This window comes from Varanus komodoensis, unplaced genomic scaffold, assembly GCF_004798865.1.
Source record: "Varanus komodoensis strain SLA01 unplaced genomic scaffold, ASM479886v1 scaffold5, whole genome shotgun sequence".
Classification (NCBI taxonomy): Eukaryota; Metazoa; Chordata; class Lepidosauria; order Squamata; family Varanidae; genus Varanus; species Varanus komodoensis.
Genome location: NW_025336087.1, coordinates 52,195,587 through 52,215,516, shown reverse-complemented (window position 1 = coordinate 52,215,516; position 19,930 = coordinate 52,195,587). Strand labels below are relative to the sequence as shown.

Here is a 19,930-nt window from a genome sequence, read left to right as displayed (position 1 = left end):
AATTTGGGGTCACCTAGTGCAGTCTGCTGCACCACTAATATGTATCAATTCATCCCGGGCATTAGTAAAGTGACAAAGTGGCTCTTTATCACATTTACACTAAAGGACAGATACTTTATAAGAGCTACAGAAACTATTTTTAAAAATAGATTTTAGAGGATAATTCTATGCAAATTTAAACAGAAATAAGTTCTACAACTCCTGGCACCGAGCATGCTGGGAATTGTTTAACTCATTTCTGTTTAAACATACATAGGTTTGTTCTTAGTTGGAATTGAGAATTTTGGGGCAAAGGACCTATTTTTGGAAGATAAATTTATAGAAATTTATAGACTCTATTTATCAGTAAAATAGGGAATTTATTCTTTTAACTCATTTGTGTTCAACACCCTTAACTTAAACAATGTTAAACAGTATCTAAAACATAGTAATTGCTATTCTGTCCCATGGCTTAAATTCTACCAGTATCCATTTTCTAGCAAAGCCTCTGAGCCAAGGGGAAGGCCAAGTTAATGAAGCTCTAGTTCTAGAAGTAAACACGCTTCTCACCTATAGTCAAATGCAGTTAATCATATTATTGAACCAATTTCAAAGCCAGAAAGAAAAAATACCCTACAAAAATAGGATTCTTTTGAATAATTTTTCAGTGACAACAAGGATAAGGAGTAAAAAGTAATAGATGTGAGGGCCTCAAAGGAATTTGACAAACACAGGAACTTAACAGATACACTCATTATCAAAGAAATTCTGAATGTCTTCTTTATCACAGTTAAAACAGTTGTGAATTTTGATCCTCATTACTTACCTGCACTGCAAAAGTAAGAAAGTACTTATTAAACTCCTTTGGACTGCAACGAAGAACATAACAGCCAGTTTGATTGTTGGCTTTCTTCAGTTTATTGACTGCGAAGTCCATGCTGTATTTTTTGTTAATGAAAGGAAAAACAATAATTAAAAAGTGCTATCAAGTTTGGAGCTCCACACCACAGCAATGGATTATCAGATTTTAATCCTACATATATGTTTTTCCTCTCAAATACAGGTGATTATCTACTTAGGACTACTTCCACCATCAGTGCACATGCTGCAGCCTCCTTTTGACAAAGTGAGCAGAAGTTTTACTTAATTGTAATTCAGATCCACATGTCTGTTCTCTCATTTAGAGGCATGGGGGCAGGGGGGAGAGAAGGAAAAATTGATATCCCTAATTTCTGTTCTCAAGAAATACCAGGCAGTGATTCCTCTTGGAGGAAGTCAGAACTGAATTCTGACTTAAGTGCTCCCTTCAATCACAGCATGCAGCAGCAGCAGCTCTTCACCCTCCAGCACTATTGTCATGTTAATTAAAAATAAGAGCACTCTGATAAGGAAATTGGGTCTTAACTGTAAGGTCATCTACCTCCCCTGGGGAATGTACCAGCATCAAATACTCACTGGGCTAGGTAGAACATTACTCTAGCATTAAGAGTTTGGAAACTGTCAAGAGTGTTGACCTTCCTTTCAATGAGACCAGAGCGCAATGTTTACCTTTGAGTAGAATCAAACCAGTGTCATTTCCCATGATTTGGACTTTATGGGCGGCACTTTAGTTAACGCTCAAGAACCTTTCTCACAATTAGAGAAAAATGCAATCCTGTAATGGTGAGGTTCAGATGCGCAGAAGCCTCCCACTCAGAACTTTCTGGAAATGGCCAGAATGCGAAATTTGGAAGTTATTTAACTAGCACTACATTGGCCGCAGATGCCTTGATTTCTGAAGCTGTAATGCCTGCCTCAAAGACACAGGGAGATTCCAGGAAGCACATGCTGTGGCAGGGGCCAGTACATCATCTTCACCCAGGCCTGTTTCTGCCAATAGTCTGAGCTAAAAAAGTAAAAGCTCTTCAGTGGGTGTGGTCTAATCTTACAGCTTCTCAGGGATCCTACTAGCAGAGTCTAGGATGAGAAATCAAAAGGTACACAAGAACCACACGTTCCTCCCCTGCCCAAACAGCCTAGTGAGGCACACCTGTGTTTATGACCCAGAGGTCTCAGAGACCAATGGCTGCGCTGCTTCACACCTGTACCAGTGCGGCTTTACTCTGACCAAAATGGCTGAATGGCTTGGTTGAGACCTCTATGCCAAGTGTGCTGGTGCACTCCTGCCATAAAGAATTGTGAGCAGGAGGAGAGTGGTCCAGTCAGGACTTAAAAGATTACGTTTTTTCCTTCTGTCTTACCGAGGGGTGGGTAAGACAGCAGTTGATGCTCAAAGCTGTTCAAATATCCATGATTTTCGTCCAGTTCCAATGGATTTTTTTTGGGGGGGGGGAGTTAGACCATGTTTTGTTTCCTCAGCTTCCTGCCATGAAGACAGGAGGGGGATAGAACTAAAACAGGGTAGTTCAATATTGATCAGCAGCAGTCTTCGATCGTAGGACAGAGAATGGGATGAAGAAAGAAGGAAGAGAAAGAATAGCATCCAGTGGGTGTCTTTCCACTGATGGAAGATATCCAACAGTGGAACTGGGAGGAGCTAGTTTCAGCCTCTCACACATGGTTCAAGAGTACGTGAAAATGCCAACTCCGCCGCCAAAGCTATCTTCCATCAACAAAGGGAACCCAACAGGAAAATACCAAAAGACAGTAGTGGGGAAGAAGGTCACTCCACCCTCCTTTTTCCTCTGATACTGTTTAGTGCTCAAATCCCCCGCCAGATGGAGTGGGAAGGGAGGGGAAAGCAACAAGGAACTTTGCAAATATAAAATGAAGACAATAAAAAGTAGATTGCAAAGAAGCCCCAAACAAACTCATAAACCTTGGGCCAAAGTCAGGCCCAAGCTTTGCAGATGTGGAGACTCCTGCCCAGAGGAACTCAGAGAGAAACCTTGCATTCTACTGGTAGGATTTCCTGAAGATGGACACTGTTCTCTGGCTTCAATAAATCTTATCCTGTGTAACTCTGTTTTATTAAGCATGGTTATCTTAACTAAAGTGCATCACACAAGTTCACAACAAGGAAAACAAGGAAATGCTATACAAAAGTACATTTGCATAGCCTGGAACAATTTCTTCCCAAGTCCATACAGAAAAGTTAACAAGAAATTAACATTTATACCAAAAGCAATTTCCTTTGCTAGCAATTTTCTGTGCTCCCCCACAATTATTCAGGATACTGATATCTGATTTCCCTTTTCTTTCTCCACAATGTAAATTCTATTTCTGCTAGAGGAACACATTAAGAAGTTCTCTGCTTTTGACATTATACATCAACCTCACAATTATGACTGGGGATTCTTAAAGATTGCGAACAGAACAGAGAATGTAAGCACCTATTTAAGACTCTGCATTAAGTTTTGAGGGTGAATTAAACAAGATTGAGTGTATTGCAAAAGGAAACAGGGAGACCTTCCCTAAAAGCCCTTTGATGTTTCTGCTTATAGAAACTGATTCTGGATGGGGATAGGCACCTACCCAATTAATGGGGCACAAAATGAATGTTGTAAGGCACATATCTAGGTCAAAATCTGCACTGGCTACATGCATGAAAGACCAATTTTTCAACCCAAATCTTGATTGGAAAAGGGAAATTATAGAAAGTAGAATTCCCTTTTCCTGTGGTTCTAGGAAAACCCCTTGCAAAGTGTTAACACAAATTGCTACTTACGAAATTGGCCCATGGCAGTTGCTCTGGATATTTTCAAGAACTGAAGGAGGTACTACTTCTTTACAGAGATAATGATGAGAATCTACAGTTAATCTATAGTATCCATCAATTAATGAAACAAAGGAAAGAGCATCTCTTAATGAATGAAATTCAGCTTCCTGCAAAGATAAGGGGGAAAGACAGAGAAAGGACTTGAGACATATTTTATTAGGTATATATAAAACTTATATGAATATCATATGTATTAAATTGTTGACTTGCCCATGTACCAAACACTGAAAAGAGCAGTCAATAAATTTCTAAGCTGGCATCGGTGAATTCTTCTTTTGTGAGTAGATTAAGATTTATTTGCTACAATAATCCTTTATTACACTAGAGAAAACAGACGTTTTGAAAAGCCTAGATAGATTGAAGGGCAAAGGTTTGTTTATGTTTCAGGAGAACAAAAAAATTATCAAGATAAAAACAAAAACCTTCCATCATGTTATTGAGTAATGTTGAACTTAACACTGAGTACCAGTAAGAGATTTGAACAGCCTGCATGAAAAGCATGAAAATATTTGTTGCTCTAGCAGAGCTTGGACATTGTATCAAAACAAAGTGAACAAGTTCATATATCATGCTAACCCAACCCTGCCAATAAGCCATGGTGGGTCACCATGGGTCGTTATTTCCTTGCTTCCCATTCAGTACTCCAGACCATATCCCAGAGATGCCACAGCTTAAGCTGACCTGTCTCCTTTCCTTGCCATAACTTCAAGCCACTTTTGGCTTACCACAGCTTTCCCCCCTTTTTTCTTTTACTTTTTCTTCTCTCTCTCTCTCTCTGGCAATTGCCCTTTGAAATCTCCAATTTGACAACTGATGATATTCCCTGCAAACGCCCAAAAGGCGCATTAGGGAGGGTTTCACTAGATACACCCTCTTTAATTGTGCTCCAAATGTGCCCAAATTGTCTTTTTATAAAAATTTGTACAAGTGTCTCCTGCACATCAGCAGGTACCAAGAAGCTGTAAGTTTATTTTTTCTAATTAAAAATAAGTCTATTTTAAATGTTGCTTTCCATAGATAACTATCAAAAGATGAGCTGTCAAGGGAAAGCAAAGTCGTGAGTAATCTTTGCTTGTGAAAAGGAGCAGCAGTGTTTTCCCTTCCTTTGCAGTGAGATCCTCAGGAGTTTGAGCATTCCACTTTGGTCCCGTTGTTCCCCACTGTCCCCCACTCCTAAAACCCTGGGTGCTTGGGAAGATGGAAAAGTACATCACGACCCATTTTTGCTGACACAATTGATAGCTGTAAGATTTTATTTTATTTTATTTTTTTGGAAAGAGGGATTTAGGCATGGAATGATAGGGTAGTTTGGAGAAGAAAGTATACATATGAAATCTGAATGCATCAGGTGGGTTGCTGCCCAGAAACAAGCTACTGTGCTGAAACTGGTCTGAGTTTACATGACATGGCAATCCAGAGTGGCTTGTCACCAATGATGGGTAGCTGTACTGTGTAAACCCAATCTACATAACAGAATAATGCAAATTACACAAAGCACTCAGTCCAATTTAGCCAATTAATACATACAAATACAATATAACCAAAAGAGTAAGCTACTATACCAGATTCTTGCTGTCTTGCTTGTGAATGGTTACAATTCTACTCTCACCAGAGCCTTCCTGGCTTGCTTGCTTAATACTGACATCAATAATATCAGGAAAATCGCAGTAGGATTGTATGTCCTAAGAAAGATAGAGATTTATTGCAGAACCATTTAATTATGAGTGTTTAAGCTAAACGTTTAGAAGCTACTAACTTAAATGGATACAATTCTAACATTATATTAGATAGCCAAGTTTCCCATTTCTAAAACAAGCAGCAGAAAATCTTATACTTATGTATCCCCTTTCTTCTGTGCTCCTGTGGCTTCAAAACAGTACCAAAAACTTCTGTTTTCAATTTTAAACTATTTGAAATCAGGAAACTGTGGTTTGTTTAAACCATTATTTAAGGTAAACAAGCATCTGAAACCATGATTCAATCCTAACTAGCTTTCATTAACCATAGCTTAAACAAGTCACAGTTCCCCAATTAGATGCCAGAGGGAAGTTAGTGTCAAATCAAATGCTTATCCTCCTCGGAGTTTCCAGTTTGCAAAGAGGAGAAAAGTGGAGCACATGAGTCCATGACTCATCATGTCCCCTTTAATAATGGGAAACCATTATTTCTTATTAGGCCTTAAGTGAGCGATGGAGAGTTTTTCCACATCTTCCAATGAAAGTCTAGCCTCATAGTTGCTTCGGCATTTTAAAACCTATCATTTTACTTCTAGAAACATTAATAAATGCAGAGACAGAAAGTGAATGCCAAAAATTCTAGGGGAAAAATATGCAGATGCAATGGATAAAAAGCTAACCACACCATGCCCATGTCCTGTGCACAGAATGCCCTATTTCAAGCAATGCTGACAGAAGATATGGCCAGCTTATGTTCTTTCTGTGGATGTCACTGAGCCCTATCTAAGGGGATAGATAATAGGCATGAATGGAGTTGTTGTTCAATTCCTCCTGTTCATACTTGGATGTAATGCTATATATGGGGATAGGTATAATAAAGAGCTATTTTTTAAAATCCACCAGTTTCTAACTAGCCATGTATTGGCTAATATCAGTGATATTTTATAAGACTTTATAGTAATCGATATGAAACAGCGTTAGTAGAGATTACTTGTTCCGCCAGTTCTTCACAGTCTTTGTGTCTCCCTCTGGAGCACCGAATCCCATCATTTCCAGATATAATAATGGTTGCAAAACCATCTTCCTCTGAAGGTTCTTTCCCAGGCTCCTTTACTTCAAATACTTCTGAGTAGAAAGCAGACTGGAGGTTCTCCAAATTAATGAGATACTTCAGTTTCAAGTTTCTGGCAGTTGCTTTGCACTGGCTAAACTGCTGAATAAATTTGCGGAACCTGTATCGTATTCTCTTTCGTGTTAGAATATGATAATCTTGGATTTTCTCTCTGATGCATTTGGGCAAAAACAGTTTGTAGCTGTGAATACAAAACCAAATTCCAGTGAGTGGCAAAATATCCACGATAACGGAAAAAAGTGCGCATGCATGTGTTGGACAAGGGGTGATCTCTTTCCTATATTTTTCAACCAAACCATCAGATCTCTTTAAAAATAAGGATTTATGTTTACTGCACCAATGTGCTTGGGAAAGGGTTAGAACAACATGTATTTTGGAAAATTGGCTTGAACCCTAATTTCTTGAACAGAATGGGGCTACCTCAACTCTCCTGTCCTAGCATAAGCCCTAAAACCCTCTATCTGTTTCTAAGGAATGGGAAGCTCTCTAATACAACAACCCCAGTAATTGGCATAAGATACTGCTGAAGGAAGAAGGAACAACCAAAAAACTGTGGACTTTCCTTTCTGTTTCTGCAACTACATATCTGGATCTTGGCCAACAAATCTGAATATTTCATCTATCATTTCTGAAAGATCATTGCAATTGTCAGATACAGTAATTTTTCTAATCCTCGTGACTGTATAAAGGGATTTTTGTTGGCAAATTCAAAACAAGGATTAGTAACTGCCATTGGACAATTCTGCATCCCACCCACATCCTACCACTTCTGTCCATCACTATTAGAGATGTCTTTAGAAACCCCATGTATGCTCCACTTTGTACCAACACCCATGTATTGGTGGAAATGTTCCATTTGGATTGCCCAGATGAGGAACATCCCCAAGAGGCATTTCACAGGGAATTTCTTTGGAATATGTATGTGTATTAGGTGTACAGCTGCAAAAATAATTACCTCATAGAATTGTAGATGGCTAATGGAGTTTGGTCCGTTTCTTTAGCTCTTCTCATCATATCAAGAACAGCCATGCCAAGACATTCTTCTTGTGATTCGTGAGTAACAGGCATCTTTACCCAACCATGGACAAAATCATCTCGCCACTGAATGCAAGCAGAGGGCAAAGAAATGAGGATTAATGCCTGCATGCCTCTCTTTTTATTTACTTTTTATTTCAGCAGTGATTGAATCAGACAGAAGATAGGAGTTTTAGAGAGACACAAGAATCAGTCCAGAACTCACAGTACATCAGTGTATTGCTGTTACTCTTAGGTCTGTTCTGTTTTTTTTAATTCAATGAGATAATGGCCTACGAGTCTCATGAAACCATCAACACTCCCTGGGCTTCACTGCAAGGCCCACACACACTACTGGCAGCCCATAAAAGCTTCCAGAGTGCCCCAACCTTTCCTTCTCTCTGCTCAATTTAAGAACATGAACTGGGGTAAATCCTGCCCTCATGTGCCAGGAAGATCTGCTGCCACTGCCACAAATTTCTCCAAACCCCTACACACACCCTCTGCAAATCCTCTCAGACAGCACCAGCATGCAGCCAAGCTCTCCTGAAGAGCTGCATGGGCAAGAAAGGTGCCCATGCCGAAACAGTTCTGGCTCTAACAGTTCTTTCCTTACAACCAGACTTTGCAGTACCAGGAATATTTCTGGAGATCCCCTATGCCATGGTAAAGTTCCAGGGGCATCCCTCCTTCCATGGTTTAGGCAGGTGAGAAGAGGGAGACAAACTGGCAGGCAGGTGGATGTGGAGAGGGAGAGGGGAAGGTGGGGAGAGAGAGAGAGAGAGGGATTGTAAGTCGTCCCGAGATGTTCTATAGGGGATAGGATAGAATAGCTTTTAATTAATTAATTAATTAATTAATATGGAGGTGGTAAGGCAAAGAGCAGTTCTCATACTGATTTTCTTTTTTTGCCAGAATTGTTTCCACTCGGAGAATAATGAATAGCCCTGGTCTACCAAGACCTTCTAATTCATTAGTAAAGGCACAGAGAGCAGACCCAAATACATACAGACTCAAATAATACTATTTCATTCAGTGTTACCTGAGCATACAAATAGGACATGACAACATCATCAAGGACAGGATTCTCTGTGCCTCGGGAAACTCCATACCGATACGCTCGCTTATTGCTGCTGCAATACCAGTGTGGAAAATAAAACCTGTTGGGAGACATGCTGTGTCATATATCCATGTTTGTACAAGATGAGACATGATCAAACATGATGCTAAAATAAAACAAAGGCTACTCCTATATAAAATTCAGAATCTGTGTATTTTCACACACTTTCAATTTGCCACTGAATTCAAAGCTGTGCCTGTTGCTTTTAAAAAATGAAGTCTGAATTCAAACTCAATGCTCATTAAAGCCAACTATTACCGAGCTTACACAACCAGATTAAGTTTCAGTTGAGTCAAATTCTACCAAACATCAAGTATATAAAGCAGGGGTCTCCAACACAGTGCTCACAGGGACCTCTGCACCCACCTGGCAGAGCTGAGGCACCCACAAAGTTATTTTCACTTCTCAGTACTCCTATGAAGAACTACTCCCTGGGCTTCTATATGGGAGCAAAACAGCTGACCTGTAGAAAAATGATGTGGGGGGCGTTAGGTGTTTTGTGGTGGATGGCCTTTTTAACCCCCATGCAAACAAATGGAAAAATTGCTCCATTCAGTTACATGGGCATGGGGAGAGAAAGGTGAAGCAGGGAGGGAGGAAAGAAGACAGACAGAAAGAATCAGAGAAAGTAAGGAGGTAAGAAGGGAGGGCCAAAGAGAGACAAAGGTGAGGGAGGGAGGGAGGGAGGGAGGGAGCGAGGCTAGAGGAGAAACAGAAATAGACCTGATGTGGGAAAGGAACCAGAGAGGGAGTGAGGAACTCAGGGAGGCAGAGCAGCCAAAGCGATCGATGGAGAAATGGAAGGAAGGGCCGAAGGGACAGAAAGAAAGGGGAAGAATTCAGGAAGGAAAACAAAGCGGTGGTGCTGGGGGGAGAATCTATGTGTAGCATGCACAAGATGCACATCCATGAACACACACTGGAACTCCTAGTTTTGTGATTGCCACCCCAACAGTCAAGCTGTAGTGGTGCCTAGGGAAATAAGAGAGTTTGGTGCAGTGGTTAAGACCACAGGACTGGAACTCAGGAGACCTGATTTCTAAATCCCTGCTTAGTCATGGAGCCAATTGGATGACTTTGGACCATAGATTCTTGGTTCAACATACTCGCAAGGTTGTTATTGTGCAGATAAGACTGACAACAGAAGGAGGAAAACTATGTAAGCCACTCTGCCTTCTTCGTAAGAAAAAAAGGTGGGATATAAATCTAATAAATAAATAAATATATAAACTTTAATCATGTCAAATAAGCCCACAGGTTTTGCAGACAAAAAAGGCTGGAAAACCCCTGCTGTGCAGCAACACTTTATTCATCAGAATAAAAACAAACCATAAACAAATGGTGCTAATTATGAAAAACTGTTTCCTGGAAAATGCCAGAATTCACTGCCTCCCAGAAAATCTGTACCAGATCATGTGGAAACTTCTTATTGCCACAGCAAAGATGTTGCACCATGATCTGATTTATGTCACCACCATAAAGCAGATTTATTCATCATTTTGTCAAACAGCTTGGCCTCTGCCAAAGCTACTTTTAGTTCATATCTTTCTGGCGTTGCCTGATAGCAATAGCAAGATTGTTCTCTGTAGGACTCAGGATCGCATGGAGGCATACTCCTTATTCAAGAGAAGGCTCACCATGTCCAGGGAGTGTCTCATGCTTTTTTTCCTAATTAACACAAACTGACCAGGTTCATATAATCGGGAAATGAAAAGATGTGACGATGGCTTCTTTTTCCTGCCTTGTAAATGACAGCCACACACTGCCTCATTTCCACGTGGAGATTGCTGCACGCATAGGAACTGACTAATTTGGCAATACATCAAGGCATACTTTTTGAAAAAAAATCTCCAATCACATTTATATTCACATGCTGTGAAAGCTGGACCATAAGGAAGGCTGACCGCCGAAGCATTGAGGCCTTTGGATTGTGGTGCTGGAAAAGACTCCTGCGAGTCCCTTAGACTGCGAGGCAATCAAACCAGTCCATCCTAGAGGAGATCAACCCTGACTGCTCTTTAGAAGGCCAGATACTGAAGATGAAACTCAAATACTTTGGCCACCTAATGAGAAGGAAGGACTCACTGGAGAAGAGCCTAATGCTGGGAACAATTGAAGGCAAAAGAAGAAGGGGATGGCAGAGAATGAGGCAGCCAGATGGAGTCACTGAAGCAGTTGATGTGAGCTTAAGTGGACTTGGGGGATGGTGCAGGACAGGAAGGCCTGGAGGAACGTTGTCCATGGGGTTGCGATGGGTCGGATACGACTTCACAACTATCAACAACAAAAAGCTGTGTTATTGTTGAATTGTGAGTTGTCATTACCAGCACACCCTGCACTATTATTCAACCATGTTAAGAACCCAGGGTTCACAACCAAAGAACCAACCATGGGTTTTATTCTTGGGTTTCCCATGATTAGCAACCCACAGCTAAACCACAGAGCAGGGGTTGCATATAATGATGACCGACATAGAATGACAATTAGCTGTTAATTAACTGTGCACTGCTTGGTCCAAGATTAACCCACAATGCCCAGGTCACAGAATAACTTCTAATTGGTTATTGTATTTGCAAAATGGTGGCAGCACATGCCAAGCACATGCCCCAACAAATCACAGCTAAATAACTCGTGATCTGTTGCTACCATATGCTAACAGAGACATAATCTCAGATTAAGATTGCTACTTGAACATGTGAAGCAGCAATCTAATTGCAAATCAATGCAATGTTCTAATTTTACACATCAATGCATACATGTGCGCATACATGCACACACACTATAGATAGTATGCATACATGCATGCATATGTGTCTCTCCTTTGGGCCTGACTGCTTGGGGAGGGGTTCCACTCTGGAAGAAGAAAACAGCCACCAAAAGCAAAGTGGAAGAAGCTAGCTCAGTTATTAGAGAGGCTGCTACACATTCTTGTTGCCTTGGCAACATGGCGAGAGTCTCAGGTAAACCTCAAAGCTTTGAGGGAGGCCAAAGAACACAAACACACACAAACAATAAATAAGGGAGGCAAGCTACTAAGCAGAAAACACCACCAGTTCCTCTCTCACCCCTAAAAGTTGTGGAAAGAAGGTGGCTTAGACTTCTTCAGCCACCTCAGTTCATTTATGTCTTAATTCCAATCTGAGGTAAAAGGAAATTAAGAAAAGGGACCCAGAAGATGGCAAGTGGGGATCTTCCCAATCACTAGGCACCAAAAAAAGTGTGCACACTAGAGTATTGTGATCCAGCTCCTAAAATATGCTGATGAAAGTGACCACAGATGCTTTCCCTGCTCAGAGTTCCAAGGTCTATCCCAGCTTCTCCAGGTAAACCATCTCTACTATCAGGGCAGGAAAGATCCCTGCCCCAAACTTCTGAGTGTTTCTGCCAGTCAAAGTAGACAAGAAGGGACTAGAAGGACCAAATCTCTCCGTAAGACAGCCAGTATGTTAATATATAAAAATATTCCATAGTCATTCTGACTAAAGAAATGTTCAAGTCTGAAAACAATCCATTAATTGACACCATGATACATTTGATAAGAGCTAAGATCCTTACTCAATCCTATTGAACCAGGCTATATTAGCCAACACAAATATTATTCAGAAACAGCACCTTTGTTACCAGAAACAGAAAGCTGCAACCTTACACATACTTCTTTGAGAATAATTTCTACCAAATACAATCTCATTTACTTCGAGGTAAATATTGCACAGGATTGTAGTGTAACTGCAATTCAAGCCACCCTGTGTTTCACTAAATTCGATGTATCCATAAAAGAAATTACTAAATGAATGAACGCAAGTACTCTTGATTTAAGCAAGTCAGTAATGGGCTATGGCTGGCCATAAAATGTAAATAGAATACATGGATAAACAGCATAATTCCCATTATAAACCTCGCTGAAAATGAAGTGAAATGAAAAAACATAGATTACAAGAATTGTTTGATTTCTTATATTACCCTTTTAAAAAAGACAACTGATTAACAAATAGTTATTTGTACATAAAGTACCAATACTACCTTATTCGGTATAGTACAGTGAGAGTTGCTGATCCCTCTATTTGGAAGGTATGATTTGGAGGATACCAGCTTCGGTCTGTCTGATTCATTAATGCAAACATGTTGTGGTACACTGGCAGGATACCTGGTAAATCAACAGAGGAAAAATGTCTAGTTACAATGTCCTTTTAAAAATATGGTACTTTTAAAAGTAATATGAAGTGTGTTGACCTTGGTAGCACTAGCAAGGATTCACTATTTTCAGTTGGATTTTAAATCTCAAAAGGCTACCATAGTGAAGCTTAAGAAAACACTCAGATTACAATAAATTTAGTCCCTGTAAAGGAATAAATGGAAACATTGATCAGTTTTCACACAGGTATGGTAATCATGGTCAAACTTTAGAGAGAGTATCTTGAGAGACATGCTCAGCTCTCAAAGTAGCAGCCATTCCATAAAATGCTGTCATCACAGACTTCAACTTCACATGTTAGACATACTTTTGCAACTCAAAACAACAGAAATTAAGGGTACCATCCTAGCATATTTAGATAGATAACAGTCTTACAACTTCCAGCATTTCTTTTTTCTGCCTAAACATTATTCTTGGGGAAGGTGTTTTATAAACTATAGCCCACTTTATCAAATGTGTGTAATGTTAATCTCAAACTGGCAGTTTTACATACACATGTTGGCAGGGGCAGCTAGAGTGCAGGGAAGTGGACATGTGCAAAACAGTGGATGCCAAAATACAGGTGCAGCTATATGGAAAGCTTGCTGGGAGTTGTAGAAGATTTTCTGTGTAAATATATGCAGGATTATAGCCTAAAGCAGAAAGTTCCTCTGCTGACAGAAAGTGCTCTGAGCCAGCTTATTTCTGTAGTTTGTTATGTGTATGACTTTCCAACATTCACCACTCCCCTTGCAATTCCTGACTCCTCTGAATCTGCTGCAGCTGGCTGAAGACTCCTTTAGAATCATGTGGCGCGCGCTCTCTCTCTCTCTCTCCCTCTCCCTCTCTCTCTGTACGTGTGTGTTTAAACTGCCAAACCTGACAGAAGCTTCCACTGCATCAAGGTACATAAACATGTGAGCCGCCCCGAGGCTTTGTTATGATGGGGGCAGCATAGAAATGTTTTAAATAAATAAATAAATAAATAAATAAATAAATAAATAAATAAATAAATAAATGATATCTTTATTGTCAAAGCAACAATAACAAACACCCATGAAAAAAGAGAAACAGGAATCATTTTGGAAAATTATTTAATATTTAGTAAAATAATCAATTTCACTGATGATCATGCTGTCCCCTACTCTAGCATCTAAGAATTTCTCACATCATCAACTGACAGAAAAACTCTATTTTCTGTAGATGAGATGAGCATCTGACTATTATCCAAATCTGGACTAACAGCAGTGGCGAGGAGCACTTTCCTCCAGCTTCAGCTGATTCATCAGCTGCACCCCTACCTGGAGTACGACTGCCTGGCGACAGTGACACATGCACTGGTGACTTCCCGTCTTGACTTCTGTAACGTGCTCTACGTGGGGCTACCCTTGAAGACGGTCCGGATACTTCAATTGGTTCAAAATAGAGCTGCCAGGCTGCTGACGGGGACTGGGCGTTATGTCCACATGACTCCAGTTCTCCGTCAGCTTCACTGGCTTCCCATTGAAGTCCGGGCCCAATTCAAGGTGTTGGTGATGACCTATAAAGCCCTAAACGGCTTGGGTCCTGGTTACCTAAAGGAGCGCTTATGTCCATATATGCCCAGCTGCCCCCTGAGATTGGCGGGAGAGGCCCTTCTCCAGGAACCCTCCATGAAAGAAATTAGAAGGGTGGGTACTCGGAGGAGGGCTTTCTCTGCAGTGGCGCCTAAGTTATGGAATGCGCTCCCCAGAGAGGTCCGCCTGGCGCCGTCATTATTTGTTTTTCGGTGCCAGGCGAAGACCTTTTTATTTAAGCGGCATTTTAAATGTTAATATTATTGAATTTTATCTGGCCAGGGCGGCTTATTTTATATTGTATGTTTGTATTTTATTCTAATGTTTATATTTTTAATTTATTATTATTATTTAATTTATTGTTGTAAGCCGCCCCGAGGCTTCGGCGAATGGGGCAGCATAAAAATGTTTTAATAAATAAATAAATAAATAAATGTTTTTTCAGTCTTGTAAACAGGACAACTGATCAAATAAGGGGAGAACTGATCAAATAGGGCATGTTTGCAAACAAATAAAGAATAACCATGTTTTAAAACAGTTTCCTCTAAAATACCTTCCAAGGCAGAATCTAGGCATTTTTGAAAATTAATTGTTATACTTATTGTTGGATTTGAACTTGAAAGACCTAGAGGCTGTTTGGCCACAGCCTATCATGTTGGTTTTCCCTTCTTTTCCAGCAGCTTCTAGTGTACCCCTTTAAATATATGATCTGTGAAACTCAGGATAATGATAATGATATCCTGATGGTAGGCTTTGGCATCTACTGAAGAAACTCACCACAGCAATGCTGAAACATCATCCTCTCAATTTGCCATTTCAAAATCTGAAATTCTCCAACAGCCTTATTTCCTCAATAGCACTATTTGGCCTCCACAAAGAATCTGCATTGGATGAATCAGAATAGGAGCAGCCTTTCAGTAATCAGAAGGCCTGCTTTTGAAATACTTTAACTAGAAATCTGCACTTAGTTGTTAAAACAAAGACTGGCATAGTTCCGGGCAGCCCATGGATGTATATGTAATTTTCTTCTACCTCCTCTGACTGGAGAGAAAAATGTAGCAACTGAGCTATAATTCATCAGTTATCAGGGATCAAAATCCACACTCCACCATGTTTGAATTACATGTGTATATGCATTAAATCCATTTAATATATTTATTTATTTCATTTTTATTTCACCCAATAATCAATTGTAGGCTGCTTAGGGATTCAGTATTGAAAACGTAACTGAAGAATAGGAAAAAAAAATAGGAATATATCTTCTGCCTCTTTAACTAAGACACAGAAAGAATCAGAAATCATGCCAAAAATCCTGAGACATGTTTTTATCAACCATCACCTTATAAACAGTGGGCAATATGATTGCTCTGGGAAGCAGATGACCGCCATTTTGTCAGGCTCCCACAGCCAGTCACAGCCCCCCAACTACTGCTCAGGCTGTGGTCTTTTCACAGATCAACATGCCTCTGCCCCCACAGTCCCAGAAGAGTAAGAAAGAGCTGGAGAAGGAAGTTAATAACACATGCAAAAAAGACGGCCAGATACTTCAATATACATGCTAAGTTATCTAGAAAAGGAAAGAGCATATGTAAGGGTAACTCCAATCTACCTGTTCATCATACCTACCCATCTAGCCTAAGTCTTTGAACTCCACCAGGTTATGATGTGACAGTAGACTAAAGTAGTCAAACCTAGGCAGAGGTAGTGGTAATTTTTTCCTTTAACTTAATGGATCCTCATACTTTTTCTTTCTTTATGTTTTCTTATAACAGCTGTGCCTCTTGTCCACTTGGGGTTGGGTGCATGGTTTGGGGTAGTGGCTGCTCACTGGTGGAAAAACTCAGCCTATATAATAATCCCCTGAGAAGATAAGATCAACCAATTCAGCAACAGGTATTCAGCAAAGGGCAGGCTCGTTTTAAGTATCAGTGGTCTGCACTAATCAGCATGTGCAAAAGATTTGTCTGGCAAGGTCTTGTTTCTCAAATCAACTATTCATGCCTCCTTACTATTCCTCCAGAAATATACATTGAATAAAAAAAGAAAAGCTGCAGGAGGATATGTGGAAACACTAATGTAGGAACAATGCTTGACTTTGTCAGGACCAAGTGCAAAGATGTACAGTACTAAATGTGCCCTTTTAAAAATATCAAATATTCAACTGTTTCTCTTTTGGTAGAGTCTCTTCACATGTTGCATGGATCTTTCACTGGGCAAAAGATGACTCATTTGTGAGTCACTCTGGTCATCAATTCAGCGAACAGCCTTTATCAGATCCAGAGCAATGAAGCTTAAAAAAAACTGCTTACTGCTAAAAGAATGGCAGAACTCTGGCATTCTTTGGACTTGAGTCCAAAGAATGGACTAAACACCAATCAAGAAGATTATTTTAAATTCAGGGAAAGTCAGAGCTTTATATGTGGATGACTAATTAGCTTATAATCCTACCTGAAGCAAAATATTCCAGAACAATGACAAAAAACCAATCTAAGTTTAACTAGCAATTGACATAAAACATATTCTTTAACCAACTGGACTTCTGACTTAAATAGGATTTTTTAATAAAATGTTTTTTGAGGAAAAAAATTATCTAAAGATAGTTTTCTATTTAAGATACGTAATAGTTCCAAGGTTATTAATCAGGAAATAAGGATTAGTTTTTAATTATGTAGCATAAGGCTGTATATTTATGCAATGTTTAACTTTTTGATAAATGAATTCCATTAATCTGTTCACAACGCCATGCTCTTCCAGAGGTTTCTGTAAGATTACTGGGCAATTTTTCTGTCTAGAAGATATTATCATAGATGCTTGGTTTTACAGTTCTAAAAACAGTGAATTTGTGTCTTGAAAGATTACATGACTCTTCTTCACAGCAAAAATTTTATACCATAAACATACAGAGTTGATAAAGACCTTAATCCCATTGTTCCTTTGCAAATCAATGTATACAGAATCAACCCCTTGCCTCTTAAATGCTGAGTTTCAAGAAATTCAGTGATTAGAAGATTGTTGGGAGTGATCTACACAAGAAGCGAAGTGAGAGAGAGCAGTAAAAATGAAAGTGAACCCTTTTGAGCAGAACACTCTCCAAGGCTTTGGATCCTTTTGTGTATAGCTTGAGGTTTATCATATGATTCCTTCCATGGAGGGGAAAACCTATAACAGCAACAGGTCATAAAAGAGACCCAGTTTGGGAATATTTTAATGAAGTTCCTCTACCTACTGGCAGACATGCATGCAAATTCTGTAGAAAACCATGATTTAAATCTAATGACTAGTGATTTAAATCAATAGGATTTAAATCCAATCTACCCTTGGTTCATCATCATGCTAGGCATTACCTCTGCCTCCAAGATGGAGTGGCAATACAAGTTCAGTTAGTGATGGACACAGGGATTGTTAAGTCTATTAATCACAAATTCTGTTCCGATTAAGTGTATAATGAGTCAACTACTAATTTGAGAGGAAATTTATACAAGAAACTAAGAATGTGAAAAACATTTGTCCCATGCATCCTTCTATGCCAGTCAGGATAGGCTTCTGAAACCCATGCATAGTCCTTTAGTATGTAAGCAGGTGTACCCTAGCTTTCTATGGGCTGCAGCTTGAGTGGAAAAGCTTAGGCTTAGGGGCCAAATTCAGAATTTAGGCTTATAGATGGCCAAATCCAGCCATCCAGGGTAGCCCACCCTCTTTTCCTTCACCCATTAATAGTTGGGTAGTTTCTGAGCCTTTGAGCACAATAATCCCTATTCTAAAATTTTAAAATGCTTCTCCTAGTCTATGACAGAAATGAATGAATGAATGAAGGCAGGCTTGGTTACCACAAGTAAGAGTTTTAAACGAAAAACCTTTTTGTATGTTTCATCCCACTCACTGTCTTTGCCTGTTCCCACCACTGGAATGTAGCTGCTGAGAACTTAACAGGGTGAAAAGGGTTCCTTATCCCTAGCCTGGACACCAGTTTTAAGTAATAGCTTTCTGCATGGGAACCCACGTCTTGCACAAATTGGCACCAATAAAATGCTACTGGAGCTGTTTTTTAGAAGCAAAGCCTCCAACACAGCAGCATAGCAGACCAGTAAGTTATCTACCTTAAACAACTAAATGACTGACACAGCTGTGGCCTTTACACAGATACTTATGAGATCTTTAAAGGCCACATTACTTTGCAAGGTGGAAAAAATCTGTTTCAATTTAATGTCTTATTAGTCTTGAAAATTCACACAAGACACAAGCAAGGAACTGAACTGCTGATCAACAGACCGACCTGCTGGCTTGAAATACAAGAAAGCTTTTGTCAACCTCTGTACTTCAAGTACAGGTTTTGCACTCAAGTCCCAATGTTTGAGTTCAGTTTGAGCATTCCAACTGCAAAAGAAACACATGGAAGGACAACATCCTTGAGGTAACTACACCCAACTCTCTCAAATTAGCAAAGTTTTTCCGCTCCTGCCTAAAATATATAAATTACTCTCAACCACACTTTTGTTTTCTTCATCTGGATAACGAAGCAAATAAAGCAGGTCTGTTACACACGCACGCACACACGCACGCACACATGAGGATAACTTAAACTATTTAGGACACAATCCTAGGCACTGGATTGACAGAAGAAAGCGTGGCAAGCTGGAGATTACTATCTGCAGGGAAAAGAACCTGAGGTCTAACAGACAAATGGTAGTCTCCCTTGACAGGCTGATGATTTTTCTTCAGTTTAATCATAAAGTAGATCAATATATCTTTGTCTACATTTTGGCTCTGTGGCAAGGACTTTGTTAGCTTGAAACACATACAACAATTTATCAAAAATAGGAGCCAGCACCTTGACTTAATTTGGAAAACTGAAGCAAAGACAATGTTTGGCAGATAGTGAGCTACATTTTTTTGCTGCTTCAAGAAATGTTTTATATTGGCAACCAGATGGACACAATATAGGCAGTCCCCGGGTTACAAATGAGTTCCAGAGAAAATGGGAAATCATCTTTAAGCTGAATTTGTATGTAAGTTGGATCACATTTAGTCAGATCTCCATATTCAAGGGGGTTAGGGGCACAGGACCCCTGTGAAACTGCAAAAAATGTGACTAAATCTTATCTTCCACCACCCAGACTCACCAGTACCTCTTATTTGCAGCTAGGAAATGCAGAAGAGATTTCCCTCTCCAGATGGGCAGGGCAGGAAGCCATACTCTGGAGGCTTCCCTCTTTCTCCCCTTTCACTCCCTTTCTCTCTACGGCGATGATGATTTTCCACAGTAATTTTTTAAAATTAATAGGCTGTATGGCAGCTTGTCTGTACGTACAGATTGTTCTTAACTCAGATGTTTGTAACTTGGGGGCTGCCTGTACGCAAGACAATAATTAATAGCTGCAAAGAAATTTAGAACATGTTAAGCCACCATAAGTAATAGTCCAGCCTGAGAGCAGATAGCAGTGTGGAAGGAAGGATTAAGGAATGGAAGATTACAACCATTTTTTCATACTAAAGAAATTGCCCCCCTTTATTTCTGCCTGGCACACAATAGCTTAAAGGTACAGAAATCTTGCAGCAAAATTGTT

At 39.8% G+C, this 19,930-nt stretch overlaps 1 protein-coding gene across 3 annotated transcripts in view; it reads right to left on the bottom strand.

The window, feature by feature from the left end:
• Positions 1-19,930, bottom strand: part of JAK2 (Janus kinase 2) — an 89,918-nt gene that overhangs the window by 27,155 nt on the left and 42,833 nt on the right. Inside the window, exons 2-9 of one of the 3 annotated variants that reach the window (XM_044446694.1) lie at positions 15,144-15,247; positions 12,660-12,783; positions 8,562-8,679; positions 7,461-7,606; positions 6,365-6,686; positions 5,260-5,379; positions 3,647-3,804; positions 806-917 (exon numbers count right to left, since the gene is read on the bottom strand). In XM_044446694.1, coding sequence (XP_044302629.1) covers positions 806-917; positions 3,647-3,804; positions 5,260-5,379; positions 6,365-6,686; positions 7,461-7,606; positions 8,562-8,679; positions 12,660-12,783; positions 15,144-15,165 — 1,122 coding nt within the window. In that variant the 5' untranslated portion in view covers positions 15,166-15,247. The remainder of the gene's footprint in view (positions 1-805; positions 918-3,646; positions 3,805-5,259; positions 5,380-6,364; positions 6,687-7,460; positions 7,607-8,561; positions 8,680-12,659; positions 12,784-15,143; positions 15,248-19,930) is intronic. The other 2 variants (XM_044446693.1, XM_044446695.1) reach the window with 2 other exon arrangements.